Below are 15,134 nucleotides of genomic sequence, written 5' to 3'. Positions count from 1 at the left end.
TTCTGGAGTGTCTGAAGACAGCTACAGTGTACTTACATATAATAATAAATAAATCTTTGAAAAAAAAAAAGATTAATTTTTTAAATTTTATTTTATATGTATGTATGTTTTGCTTGAATGTATGTATGCACCACATACATACCTGGTGCCCAAAGAAACCAGAAGAGGGCAACAACTGCCCTTTGACTGGAGTTACCAATGGTTGTGAACTGCCCTGTGGGCAAAGGAACCGAAGCCCTGGCTCCTGTAAGAGCAGTAAGTGCTCTTAACCACTGAACCATCTCTCCAGCCCACTTTGTTTTATTATATTTCTAGAATATCTTTTATGTGTTCTTGGACAGTTTCATATATGCATACATACATGCAATATATCTTGATCATATTCACCCCACACTCCTCCCTGAGCACTTCCCCTCCCACCATCATGTTGGCTCACCTTTTTATAACCCATTGAATCTTAATTGATACTGCCTGTGGGGTGTTAACTGATCCTGCAGACTTGCTCTTGTACAGGAAACTGTAACCTTGGGGAGTTTATGAGAGCAGCAGCCATGCCATGTCCAGAGGACAATCTTTCCCAGCTCTCTTCCCCATCATCAGCTCTTGTATTCGATCCAGCTCTCTTTCCCAGTATGCCCTGAGCCTTGTTGGTTTATAACCAATGTTTTAATATCTAGAATTATGTGTTATACCCAGATACAGCCTGAGAGCTTCTATTTTTGTTCTATGCATATTCAGGCTCTATTCTCATTTGGGACTCATTAAGCATATTTAATTTTTTATTATTTCTCAACAATATAATTGTGGCTTTAATCTCTAGCTGAAAAATTTCAATTAATTTTTAATTGAATTTTTTATTTTGTACTTTGTACTTTGTAAAATATAACATGTCATACTTTAGGCAGAAAAGAATAATAGAATGAATAGCATAGATACAGAAAGTTGTGTACAATACTCTGGAAACACAAAACTTTATTTGGCTACTTTAGTGGTTCTAGACCTGGTCAAACTGTCTTATGAGCTTTCAAAAATTATTGATACCTGTGAGATACTGTAGTAACTTATAGATGCATTCAGAATGACGAGCCTGGCTAGAGTATGGGTATAAAGAAAAGAAAGAAGGATCGGGTGCCTGAATGCCAAGCTTCATTCAAAAGAGTGCGTGGGCTGGAGAGATAAGCACTCACTGCTTTTGCAGAATCTAAGTTCAGTTCCAGCATTCACTCCAGGCCACTCACAGCCACTTAGCTCTAGGAATCTGACTCCTCTGGCCTCTGCTAACACCTGCATTCATGTGCGCGCACTTGACCCACTGTCCTTTGTATATAACGAGTCATACAATGTCAGGCCTGTGTAACTCAGGTTTTTGAATTGCTTTCCTAAGTAATGTTGTGTTGTAGGATGCATGCATATGTTTATAAGATTCAGTTCATGAAATGTATTAAAGGGGCATGGTTGCAATGTACCTGGTATTTTACTCATGTAACTTTATTTTTCTTTGGTAGAGAGATGGAAGAAAAAGTCACTCTGCTTAATGCACCTACAAAGAGACCAAGGTAATGCTCAAGAGGCTATGGAAGTATTATGTATCTTCAGTTTCTGATCTGGGAGGCTTACCTCATTGAGTCTGTGCATATGCATTATTTGACCTTACAATCTGTGGTACCAGTTTAGGAGCCAACATCAGCTTAAATATCAGATAGTCAGTTCTTTCTTTATTATTTTTAAGATTTGTTTGTGCATTGTGTGCATGCAGGTGCCTTCAAAGACCAGAGCAGGGACTGGATCCTCTAGAGCTAGATCTGCAGGCACTTGTGAGCCACCTGGAGGGTTGCTGGGCTGAAAGAGCAGTACACACTCTTAACTGCTGATCCCTGTCTTCAGCCCCTAGTGAGCATTTTTGTTGCTTTGTTATAGTTTTTTCCAATATGTATGGCTGTTTCACCTCCATGGCTATCTGTGTGTGTGTGGGCCTGGTCTCTACAGAGGCCAGAAGAGTCCCCTAGAACTGGAGTTAGAGCTGCCACTAGGTACTGAGACTCAAACCCGGATCCTCTAGAAAAGCAACTGGTTCTCTCAGTCTCTAAACCATCTTGCTAGCCCCCAGATAGTCTTTTCTGAAGAGAAGAAGAAAGCCATCACTTCCCCTAACAATAAAGTGGATGTTATTACCATGATTGTTGAAAAGTGGAGCTGTTAGGGACTGAATGGAATCTGGTCTGGCTGAGCCGTGATGAACTATCTCAGGTGGGCTTTGGAAAGCCTGTTTTAAGAGAGGATTGAAAGAATATACTTTCTCATGCCCACCCTGACAGTTTTTCTGGGATAATAGACTTTTAAAAAGGGGGTGGGGGGCCTGGCTGGAGAGATGGCTCAGTGGTTAAGAGCACTGACTGCTCTTCCAAAGGTCCTGAACCTGAGTTCAAATCCCAGCAATCCCAGATGGCTCACAAACATCTGTAATGAGATCTGATGCCCTTTTCTGGAGTGTCAGAAGACAGCTACAGTGTACTTACATATAATAAATAAATAAATCAGGAAAAAAAAAAAAAAAGAAGGGATTTACTTATTAGGCCACACTGCTTTTGTTATGTGTCCCCAGGAAGCAAACCCAAGGCTTCTTACACACTAGACAAGCTCTGAGTACATCCCCAGCCTTCTTTGAAATCATCTTTATTTTAAATGTGCCTTTGTTTGGGGATGCTGGCAGGTCAAGCACTGTGACGGAAGCACCCATTGCTGTGGTAACATCACGAACCAGTGAAGTCTATGTTTGGGGTGGTGGAAAATCCACACCTCAGAAATTGGACGTCATCAAGAGTGGCTGTAGTGCTCGACAGGTGTGTGCGGGGAACACCCACTTTGCTGTGGTCACCGTGGAGAAGGAACTGTATACCTGGGTGGTAAGTAGAGTGGCCTCCAAGCCCTGTTGCTTCTGGGCCCCACTGTGTAAGCATTGTCAGCTGTCCTTGTGCTGCAGGAATGAGGTGATAGAACATAATCCTGTGAAAGCAGATGTGGGCTGTGTAAGTCACCCATGCAGCTCCATTCCCAGATGTAGTAGTCACCCGTAAATGGTTTTGGATGAAAGAATGAGAAAGGGAAAGAAAATGTGAGAGCCTTGGGTCTGGATCTAGACGTCTCAGGCTAGCTGTTTTGGACAAGGAGATGGTTTCAGAAACGCCAGGTACTTGTGTGTTCTGTTTCCATGCAATGAGAGCAGCTAGTGTCAGTGTAGCTTTGTGAATAAGTGAAACACGCCATGTCAGGAAACTCCAAGCCCTTCATCTGTGAATAAGATGCTAAGACTTTCCTGTTGTCCTCTGCATTCTGGGGTTATTGATGTGCACCACCACCATGTTTTCTGCCTTTTTCAGATCTGCAACTCTCCTCACTCACCTACAGTCCAGCTTCCACCCTTGCCCCTCAGTTAGCATGGGCCTTGAACAGATGACCTAGAAACTGATAAGATAAGCAAACACCTCTTGCCATCCTGCTTGGCCTCTCAGTCACACCTAGTGTCTTTAATTGACTGTTCCCTCTGAGTTCTGTTGTCACTTGGCTTCCTGTTTGATTGCTGTGCCTCTCTCTGTAGGTGCATGTCAGGCTACCAGCCTCACTCTACCTCAGCTTCCTCTCTGAGGGAGCTCTTCTAATTCAGTGACTTCAGCTTTTTTCATAGGTGCAAGTATTTGTCTTATCTCCTACTTTACCTCTGTCTTAGTCAGGGTTTCTATTCCTGAAACATCATGACCAAGATCCAAGTTGGGGAGGAAAGGTTTTATTCAGCTTACACTTCCATACTGCTGTTCATCACCAAGGAACTCAGGACTGGAACTCAAGCAGGTCAGGAAGCAGGAGCTAATGCAGAAGCCATGGAGGGATGTTCTTCACTGGCTTGCCTCCACTGGCTTGCTCAGCTTGCTTTCTTATAGAACTCAAGACTCCCAGCCCAGGGATGGCACCACCCACAAGGGGCCTTTCCCCCTTGATCACTAATTGAGAAAAAGCCTTACAGCTGGATCTCATGTTGGCATTTTCTCAACTGAAGCTCTTTTCTCTGTGATAACTCCAGCCTGTGTCAAGTTGACACACAAAACCAGCCAGTACAGCCTCCATTGTATGAGAATAGACAAAAAAAAAAAAAAAAAAAAAAAAAAAAAAAAAAAGAGTGATGTGGCCTCTGTAACAGTGTTGACCTTCGGTTATTTCTTAAAACCTTATTCCCTAAAGAATTAACCTGAGGGAAGCTACCAGAAATGGAATGAAAGTCATGCCTTACAACTGTTTATTAAAGGGCTTATATTTGAGTGAGTGCAGGGGAAGAGTTGCTATCTCTAAGAAACTTACAAAGCTATGGGGACTGTTCTTAGTACTATATAGCACTTCTGCCAGGACCCATTAAAGTGAAGCAAAAACTAGCAGGTGTTCTTCCTGAGATGGTTCCACCATAGACTGTCGAAGTTAATGACAGATTTGCCTCTCTAGGCAAGGCAAATGAAATGAAGATTTCATTTTAGGAAAGATTCCTGCTATTAATGTTTTCCCTGTTATTATTATACATATATAACAATCACTAGGAATTAGCCCACCCTTTTGAGTAGATCAGCAGAACAACGGAGACATATTACTGTCTTGTAGTGATGCTATAAAGACAAGTAGACGATTTTTTAATTCTTAATGATGATCCTATAAGAACTCCTAAAATTGGGCTGAAGAGATGGCTCAGCAATTAAGAGCACTGACTGCTCTTCCAGAAGTCCTGAGTTCAATTCCCAGCAACCACATGGTGGTTCACAACCATCTGTAATGGGATCTGATGCCCTCTTCTGGTGTGTCTGAAGAGAATGACAATGTACTTACATACATAAAATAAATAAATCTTAAAAAAAAATTCCTAAAATTATATTAGTAATTATTAAGCTCTTTTATAATAGGATTGCCATTAACTCCTTTCTGATGTCAAAACTGCATTGAGAACTCTGCCAAGTCTTCAAGTGTCAATCAAGTGTTAATTGCTTCTGAGATAGCAAGTAGGCATCTACAACTTAGAGCACGTTCCAAGAGGTTGTAAAACAATTAACCAAAGGTCATACAAAGGGGAACTAAGGATTTACTATAAGTGCAAGGACAGAAGATAAAATACTGATTGGGTTTATCTATACAAAACTTCACTAATAACTTAGTCAAAAAATGATGGTTTTTCACTTTCAGTGAACCTGTTGAGCTAAGTAGAGAATGTTTAGCCAGATAATTACTCTTAATGGATATACATGTAAACATTCTCCATTGTAAACTTCTTCTTCAATTTATGGTTTAAATTTATGTTTGAACTTCTAGTGAATTTTTGTAAAAAATGATTTCTTGGATAAACCATGTGATCTATTCTCCTAGGAAGGTCCAACTAGGAAACATTGTATTGGAAGGCATAGCATTGGAAGGCATAGCATTGGGAACAAGGGCATTGTTACATCAGAGCAAAGGAGAGAGCAAGATTAGAAGGGGAATGCAGAGTGGAATAATTTAGAAATTATAAAACAATTTTTAAAAAATGAGCAATGTGCAGAATGCAGAGGGGAAGAGGAAGATAGAAGCTGCTGCAGAAAAAAAAAAAAAGAAGCTGCAGAGAAGCAGAAGGAGCAGGCAGGCTTCTCCTCACCACTCGACAGAACAGGTCTTTTCTTAATAGCAAAGCAGGCTTAATCTTGCTAAAGAGGACAAAGCTTTCTTCTTACAGACGTAAGTTTAATTCATTTAACAATAAAAGGGTAGAAGCTTCTCCTTTCTCTACGCAATAAAGATTGGAGCCCATTTTTCATCCAGAATGAGTTACTTCCTTCTGCACTGGCACTTGGTCTTTTGCTCCATATGCATATGTAATTATAGATGTGTGTGTGTGAGTATGTAATTATAAGATAAGTAGCTGGACCCAACTGGTTGGAATAGAGACATGAATGTGTAAGCAAGAATTTGTACAAGAATTTATGTGAGGTTATTCATATTTGCTTGTGTAAAAGTTTTTCTTTCTGCAAGTAAGACTCTTCTCTGGATTCAATACAAGTTTATTGCTCCAGCCCTCCCCCCAGCCTGACAAGAGAGGCATCTGGACAAGAGGGGAAAGGCTCTAGCAGTTAATCCTTGACTTAATCCCTGCTGTTTTATGATGAGGTAATAAACGCCAGAGATGCAAGTTTCTGGCCTCAGAGGAACGCAGACAGGCAGGTCAGCTACTGCAGCAAAGTGACTTAGACTTAAGATAGGTAAACTGTAGCCGGGCATGGTGGCGCATGCCTTTAATCCCAGCACTTGGGAGGCAGAGGCAGGCGGATTTCTGAGTTCGAGGCCAGCCTGGTCTACAGAGTGAGTTCCAGGACAGCCAGGGCTATACAGAGAAACCCTGTCTCAAAAAAACCAAAAAAAACAAAGATAGGTAAACTGTTATCATTAAACAGCAACCTTAAATATCTCGCCCCCGCCGATACTCTCCCTGCAAGATGCTTATGTTCAAGAGAGAACCAAGAAAGTAGAACAGCCGGGTCATGCCACCCCCCACCCCCCAAATTCCTTGAACCAAAATCTCTCTTTTATTTCCCCCTCAGTTTTGTTTTCTTTTTGATATAGCTATATTCCTTATAGCTGTTCTGTGCTTTGAGGAAGCTGACCAAAATTTATAAAACTTACAGTACATGTGGTTTTTAAGAGATTATACTCATTTAGAAAATGTTCTGTTTAGTTTTTGACAACTTGACACAGGACAAAGGGAACCTTAGTTAAGGAATGCCTCCATCAGATTGGCACATTGTGGGGCATTTTCTTGGCTAGTGACTGATGGGGGTGCAGCTCACTGTGGCTGGGGCTCCTCCTGGACAGGTCGTCTTGGGTGCTGTAAGAAAGCAAGCTGAGAAAGCCCTAAGGAGTAACCAGTAAGCAGTGGTGGCTTCTGCTTCAGTTCCTGATTTGAACCCCTGCCCTGGTGTTCCCTGATGATAATCTGTAAACTATAAGCTCTTTCCTCTCCAAGGTGTTTTTAGTCATGGTATTTATTACAGCAACAGAAACCAAATTAGAGCAGAAAGCAACCAAAGTATACTTTAATGAACTGTCCATCATCACCCACAGTTCACCTCACGTAAGATAAGACAAAATCTGCAATTTGACCTGATGCCTGGTGGATATGAATCTGGATGTGCTTTAAAATCTTCTTTACATGTAGGTGGAGGGTTATATTGATCATTAAAATGCTTTGTCCTAGTGAGGCATAGTGGTGTCCCAGTCCTCAAAAGGCAGAGACAGGCAGATTGCCAGCCTTTCTATACAGAAAGTTAGTTTCAGGACAGCTAGCAGTATATAGTGAGACCTTGTCTCACATTTTTTTAAAAAATGTAATCCCCTTACCTACTTTTGTCTTTAAATTTCCAGCTATTTTTTATTACTGTTTTTCTTTAGAAGTAGGTTATTAAAGATTAGCTTTTAGCATGAAAAGTTAAATTTCACAAGATCTCTTTTTTAACAGAACATGCAAGGGGGCACTAAACTTCATGGTCAGCTAGGACATGGAGACAAAGCTTCCTATCGACAGCCAAAGCATGTAGAAAAGTTACAAGGAAAAGCTATCCACCAAGTGTCATGTGGTGATGATTTCACTGTCTGTGTTACAGGTAAGCCACTAATAAAAAGCATCCTGAGTATATTTAATATGGAACATAATACAATGTCAGTTGATACTTTATAGCAAACAACTACCCCCCCTCCAAAAAAAAAAAGAGACCAAAGACATTTAGGAAATAGACTCATTAATAACAGCATTCCCAGGCTTGGGGAGAATAGCTCAGTGATGGAGCACTAGAGCAAGTAAGGCCCTAGGTTCAAGTCCCAGCACTAAGACCAAACTTCTCAATTGCCTAATGTGTGGAAAGAGTAATGAGCAAGGAGAAAGGCGAGTAACAGAAGACTGAGATAGGAGAGGTTACTACGTGTTCTACTTTGGGGAGGAAATAATCTCACCACCTCTTTAGGCTTTGTATGTCACAAATGGTGATGAAGAGTTACTCTTAGTTTTGATTTTATCATTACTTATTTTATAATTCCTTGGAATTATTTTTTTAATTTTATGGATATGTGTGTATTGAGAGTGGGTTTGTGCACCTGAGTGTTATACTAATTATAGAGGTCAGGAGAGGTGCTCAAGATTTCCCTGAAACTGGGTTTAGAGTTATGAGCTGCCTAGCATGGGTGCTGGATATCAAACTGGGGTCCTTTGGAATAGCAGTACACATTCTTAGCTGCCAAGCCGACTCTCTAGTTCCATTGTTGGTATTTCTGTCTACAAAACAGGGAAGGCTCCAGGAAAGTTTGAAGATCATTTAGTATAATAATCTTGCAACTATTTAGACTGTTGATTACAATACTACTACTACTACTACAACATGTGGTTCCTTAGTAATTCCTTTCTGTGATGGTTTTCTTGCCTTTTACAGATGAGGGTCAGCTCTATGCCTTTGGATCAGATTATTATGGCTGCATGGGAGTGGACAAGGTTTCTGGCCCTGAAGTGCTAGAACCCATGCAGCTGAACTTCTTCCTCAGCAATCCAGTGGAGCAGGTCTCCTGTGGGGATAATCATGTGGTAGTTCTGACACGAAACAAGGAAGTCTACTCTTGGGGCTGTGGTGAATATGGTAGGTGAAACCTGTTGCCTCCACTTCCCCCAGGTACTTACCACCATGTCAGTCTTTGAGCACTAAACACATCAAGTAGCCTCTGGTTAGGGATGTAAATCAGAGAGAGTTACAGAGGGTCCTAGAGAGGACGCCCTTGGTGTAATGCCTGCCTTCTTGTGTGTGTTTCAGGACGGCTGGGTTTGGATTCAGAAGAGGATTATTATACACCACAGAGGGTAACTAAGAAGCAGCTTCTTCCTATGGCCTATCTAAAACATAGACTCAAAAAAGGCGTCCTCTTTACCTGACTGCTCATAGCAGAGTGTTTATTTCTGAACTCTGTCTTGTTTAGGATACTAACAATCTAGGATTCCTGATTTAGCACTATGTGGTCTTGTCATTTGACTAAATCACAGAAAATTGAGAAAATGGATACAGCTATTATGGACCCTGGAGTCACATCTTACTGAGACATGAAGTTAAAATCAGCACATAAAACAGAAAGTGTCACAGGCAGCTAAATCTCCCTAAGAAAGGATAGTGGGAAATGATACATATTACGCCAGCCTTGCATTACTACAGTGGAACGCCATGTGAAATTGTTTTTGCTTAGAGGTTGTGCAGTAGGAGACATCATATCAGATTACTGTCAGGACTGCCAGAGCAGGCATTGTAAGAGGCTCCCAAGACCTGAGTCGGCTGAGGGAGGAGCACAGCCGCACCTCTCTTACATGCCAAAGGGCCCAGGCTTCCCTTACCCTGGAAGGTTAGCTGCCACTAACTACAGCACTATACCACTGACGACGGTTGCCATGTTTTATTTCTATTCTAATATTAAATGGTGCATATAAAGATTGTCTTTAGAGCTGGGCAGTGGTGGCGCACGCCTTTTAATCCCAGCACTCAGAAGGCAGAGGCAGGCAGATTTCTGAGTTCGGGGCCAGCCTGGACTACAAAGTGAGTTCCAAGACAGCCAGGGCTACACAGAGAAACCGTGTCTCGAAAAACCAAAAAAGAAAAAGAAAAAAAGATAGTCTTTAGATTCAACCATTCCACTTGTGAAAAGAAACTAAGGCTTGAGGTTGTATTCATACCCATGGCCCCATCTGACATCTTTCATTCTACAACCCTGTCCTGTGCGCTGCAGAAGGGTATGGGAGTCCTAGCTGCTGCCCCGTACACTTTCTAAAAGATCGAGATCCTCAGCTGCTGTCTTTGTTCTAAAGCTGTCAAGGAGCACAGTCTTCCCTCTACAGAAGCCTTCTCCAAAGAAGTAGCAGCCATTCCTCAAACAGACTAACAGGGAACATCTGTTCATTCAGCGGCAGCCTGTGTCTTAGAAGGCTTGAGCTCCGCGTTAGGAAGCGTGAGCTCCAGGCTGCTGGGCAGCATGGTGGAGGAACTTGAGGGTTACTTTCTAATATGAATTATTTACTTGGGATTCCTTGCAGGTGGATGTTCCAAAGGCCTTAATCATTGTTGCAGTTCAATGTGGCTGTGATGGAACCTTTCTGCTCACGCAGTCAGGCAAAGTGCTGGCCTGTGGGCTCAATGAGTTCAACAAACTGGGGCTGAATCAGTGCATGTCTGGAATCATCAACCATGAAGTGAGTGGCCCTTGAGATTTTAACCACGTTGCCAGAATGCTGGGTTGGGATTTCTTTGGTATTATAAGTTAGTGACCACAGAATTTAACTTAAGAATAAAGTGAGGGGCTGGTGAGATGGCTCAGTGGTTAAGAGCACCGACTGCTCTTCCAAAGGTCCTGAGTTCAAATCCCAGCAACCACATGGTGGCTCACAACCATCCGTAACAAAAATCTGATGCCCTCTTCTGGAGTGTCTGAAGACAGCTACAGTGTACACACATATAATAAATAAGTAAAAAAAAAAAAAAAAAAAAAAAAGTGATCTCATAGACATTATGTTCAGCAAAAGCAGCCAGTCACAGCCAGCCACAAAAGAGTTCACAGCATGTGGTTGTGTTACGTGAAGTTCAGGGACAGGCTAAATGAACATGATGACAGTAGTCAGATCTTCGTGGGTTTTTTTTTTACTATTATATTTCTTTTTCTTTATTGGGGACATAAATCTTAATCAAAAATTAGGTGAATCACCTAAGGGAATGGTCTGTCTTGAGCAGGGTGATCATTTTATAATATGTTGGTACAGAGGCTAAGTGTGATGGTGTATACCTTTAATTTTAGTACTCAGGAGGCTGAGGCAAGAGGATCTTTAGTTTGAGGCCAACCTGCTATATGTAGCAACACCCCTTTCAAAAGCAAAAGCAAAAATCCCACAAATGTATGTGTGCAGATGCGGGTTAAGCTGTGCAGAAGGCTTTACAGTTACAGCTCAACACAGTTGACTGCAAAAGAGAGAAAAATCAAGTACATTTACAGTTTTGTAACTCGATGAAAGGTGAATTAATTTGTTTTTTAAATGATTTATTTATTTATGTATATGGGTATCTTGTCTGCATGTACATTTGCACACCAGAAGAAGGCACTGAATCGCATGGGACTATAGTTACAGACAATAATAGTAAGTTACCATGTGGGTGCCAAGACTTTGAACTCAGGTCCTTTGGGAAAACAGTCAGTGCTGTTAACCACTGAGCCATCTCTCCAGCCCCAGGATGAGTTAGTTTGTGTGTAGCATCTAAAGTCCATTCTCAGGAGAGCATAGACTCAGGGTAAAGGCTGGAGAGTGGGTAGTTTGAAAGGCATCTTCAAAATTACCACTTGTGGTTTGTTAAGATGCAGGTTTGTGGTGAACTTTACGTGGGGCTTTTATACCAATTCAGAGAAATATGTGTAATAAAGGTGAAATTAGATTACGGTAACTGGTTTCTTTGTAAGCTGGAGAGATTTTACCCTGCCCCTGTTAGATAGGCAGAGTAAACAAACAAATGTAGATTTTGTAATCAGAAATCCCTGCTTCTTGCAACAAATTCTCTGATTCTGTGTTGAGCTTGTTCCTTATGTTCTGTTGAAGATAGGAAGCTATGCGGCATGTTCTCTTAGCAGAATTTGTTTAAAAAGGCTTTTGCATCCTTAGCCTGTCACTGCCACCACCATTTGCTTCATGAATCTGTTGCTCTCTTTTACTTGTCTCAGGCATACCATGAAGTTCCCTACACAACCTCCTTTACCTTGGCCAAACAGTTGTCCTTTTACAAAATCCGTACCATTGCTCCAGGCAAGACTCACACGGCTGCTATTGATGGTAAGTTGCCCAGCTGGGTTGCATGCCTTCAGAGCTCAGGTGCTTTGTGCTATAAAGTATTAGCTTTCTTGATCTATCAGCCTTTTGACTTTTCCTTAGTACTCAATATTAACTCACTAACAAATCAAATGATCTTTATAAATACAAGGTAAATGTGCACTTTAATAAGTACACCACACTTTGGATTGGAAAGATGGCTCAGTGGTTAGTAGTCTTTGCTGGTCTTCCAAGTACCTCTGCCAACATCGACTTTTGGCTATTCATAACTGACTATAACTCCAGCTTCGGGGGATCGGATGCACTCTTCTGACCTCTGAGGGCACCCAAACATGTGGTGTACACACAGACAGACATATACACATAAAGTCAGTGAATAAATTAACTTTGTTGGGTTTTTTGTTTTTGTTTTTGTTCTGTTTTGTTTTTGTTTTTTTCAAGACAGGGTTTCTCTGTGTAGCCCTGGCTGTCCTGGAACTCACTCTGTAGACCAGGCTGGCCTCGAACTAAGAAATCCACCTGCCTCTGCCTCCCAAGTGCTGGGATTAAAGGCTTGCGCCACCACCGCCCAACTCTATTTTGTTTTTTGAGCCAGGGTTTCTCTGTGTCTCAAATATTTGACTGAACGTTTGTCCTGGAACTCTCTTTGTAGAGCAGGCTGGCCTCGAACTCAGAGATATCTGCCTGCTTCTGCCTCTTGAATGCTGAGATTAAAGGTGTGCATCACTATGCCCAGCCATAAATACTCTTTTAAAAAAAAGTAAAACCATCATATTTCTAACATCTGGATTCTATGGTCTCTAATTGGCACCTACTATAAGTATTCTAAATTGTGGTTCTGATTTGTCACACTGCCAAGATATCCTCGCCTCGGGGTCACATGGGTAACTTCATATTTATACATTCTAGTGCATGGAGTGTGCTCTACCCTTCTGTGTTTCATAACCCATTCATGATTGCTCTTTATTTTTCCTTCTCTCTTAGAACGAGGCCGGTTGCTGACTTTTGGCTGTAATAAGTGTGGGCAGCTGGGTGTTGGGAATTATAAGAAGCGCCTAGGAATCAACCTGTTGGGGGGACCCCTTGGCGGGAAGCAAGTGATCAGGGTCTCCTGTGGTGATGAGTTCACCATCGCTGCCACCGACGGTGAGTGCCTTGTTTCACAAGCTTTCCAGACAGTTTCATTCTGGATAGGGAAAAGAAGATTTTTTATAACTGGCATATGTTTTACACAATATAGTAAAAAACTATAATTTTACTGTCATTTAACATTTCTGGTAAAATATTTCCACAACCATTGAGCATTTCTGTCTGTCTTGTTTAGCACCAATGTTGATCTACATTCTGATCAGCAGTGGCTGGGTGTGGGAAACAACAGGAGAGAGAAACCTTTTCCCTGGACTGAGTCCTCTCTTCCACCACGAGCTCACTCCTTTCAGCTCCCCAGCACCTTGCAGCTGTCCCACCATCTCTGACTTTCAGACATTTAGTCATGCCCCTCAGCTTGGATGACAAAGGCTAGAGTGACAATATAGATATGCCCATATACTCCAGACGAGTACTGAGTCCTATCTGCTATCCAAATGATCATCTGTCGAATGCCCTTTCATGAGAGAGGTGCGGGGGGGGGAGGGGGGGAGCCTTAATTGAATAAGAATCAGATTTCTAGTGTTGTCTCTGCCCAGACTTTGCAGACTTCTTACCTCGGCCAGCTCCATCCTGCATCCCCCATCCTCCCTCAGCAAGTCCCATTGACTCTTGAGCATGTATCCAGCCTGCCTTCAGGACTTGAAGTGCATTCTGCTTCCACCTTTGCTTTTTCGCAGTCGGTCCTCATCGTAGCCCTCTCAGACACCTCCTGCCCAGACCTCCTCTTAGTTTGGTAGAGCAGTCAAGCCTACATAGCCCCATGTGACCAGGACCTCTCCTCCCACTGCCCCTCTCTCTTACTTTTCTCCTGGGGACCTCGTTCCCTGTGGTGGAAACTCCCTCAGTTGGGCTAGATGTGTGCTCAGGTATACTTCTCTGACTGCTTTCTCTGAAATGGTGGAATGCCATCCTGCTGTTCCTCATGATCATTGTCACCTCCATCCCTTCCTTCATAGCACTTGCCTTGTCTGAAATGGCAAATATCCATTTGTTTGTGTGTTGTCATTCTCCCCACTGACTGCACTGGAACAAGGGCTTGGCTTCGTGTCCTGCCTCAGACACCTTGAGAAACACTTGCCGTGAAGTAGATTTTCATACTTTTTTAAATGAATGAATGGATGGATGAATGAATGGCAGACAGGAATAGTAGTCATGTTTATCTATATATAGAAATAATTAGCTTTTCCCTCACTTAGTAGAACTTCTTTCTAGTTCTAGGGTGTAACAGTGGGAAAATAGTCTCATTAATCCGCTCTTTAATTCTTTTCTAGATAATCACATCTTTGCCTGGGGTAATGGTGGTAATGGCCGCCTGGCAATGACTCCCACAGAGAGACCACATGGCTCTGATATCTGTACCTCATGGCCTCGGCCTATTTTTGGATCTTTGCATCATGTCCCAGACCTTTCTTGCCGTGGCTGGCACACCATCCTTATTGTTGGTAAGGGCTTCTTCATCTATGTGGAGTTGGGTGGCTTAGACCAGATTGACTCACACCTAAGGTACTCGAGGTGACATTGTTGGATGTACTCTGAAGCAGGGACTGCTTCCTCAAGTCTTGAGCTGGATAAAGATGTCATGCAAAGTGGCAGGAGCTGAACATTGTAATTTCCCAATTAGTCATCCACCGTTTCTTCTCTGTTGGACTGTTTTGTGTCAGGGGCTTATAACTCAGTCTAGCCTCAAACTCAGTGCTTAGTAACCAGGAACAACCTTGAGTTCCTATCCTGCTTCCACCTCCTGAGTGCAGGGGTTGCAGGCCTGGTCCGCCACCATCAGTGTGGACCTCTTTTAAATGGAATAGTTTTGAGCTCTTCCCCCAGCATATACATCTGCATCATAGAATTTATTACTTCCATTTAATGTGTTGTCTGCATTTGTGTTTTCTTGAGAAACGTTTAGTAATTCTTTTATTTCATTTTTTTTTTTAAAGATTTATTTATTTATTATATGTAAGTACACTGTAGCTGTCTTCAGACACTCCAGAAGAGGGTGACAGATCTTGTTACGGATGGTTGTGAACCACCATGTGGTTGCTGGGATTTGAACTCTGGACCTTCGGAAGAGCAGTCGGGTGCTCTTACCCACTGAGCCATCTCA

General features: G+C 42.2%; 1 protein-coding gene across 3 annotated transcripts in view; it reads left to right on the top strand.

Moving 5' to 3' along the window:
- Nek9 (NIMA related kinase 9) overlaps positions 1-15,134 on the top strand; it is a 42,803-nt gene that overhangs the window by 16,314 nt on the left and 11,355 nt on the right. For 2 of the 3 annotated variants that reach the window (XM_029540686.1, XM_021201726.2), the window contains exons 9-17: positions 1,506-1,556; positions 2,711-2,903; positions 7,514-7,658; positions 8,478-8,678; positions 8,850-8,896; positions 10,112-10,267; positions 11,779-11,887; positions 12,869-13,030; positions 14,305-14,475. In XM_029540686.1, the coding sequence (XP_029396546.1) occupies positions 1,506-1,556; positions 2,711-2,903; positions 7,514-7,658; positions 8,478-8,678; positions 8,850-8,896; positions 10,112-10,267; positions 11,779-11,887; positions 12,869-13,030; positions 14,305-14,475 (1,235 nt within the window). The remainder of the gene's footprint in view (positions 1-1,505; positions 1,557-2,710; positions 2,904-7,513; positions 7,659-8,477; positions 8,679-8,849; positions 8,897-10,111; positions 10,268-11,778; positions 11,888-12,868; positions 13,031-14,304; positions 14,476-15,134) is intronic. The other variant, XM_029540687.1, reaches the window with a different exon arrangement.

The sequence above is a fragment of the Mus pahari genome, chromosome 7, assembly GCF_900095145.1.
Source record: "Mus pahari chromosome 7, PAHARI_EIJ_v1.1, whole genome shotgun sequence".
Lineage (NCBI taxonomy): Eukaryota > Metazoa > Chordata > Mammalia > Rodentia > Muridae > Mus > Mus pahari.
This window is presented reverse-complemented; position numbering and strand designations above follow the sequence as displayed.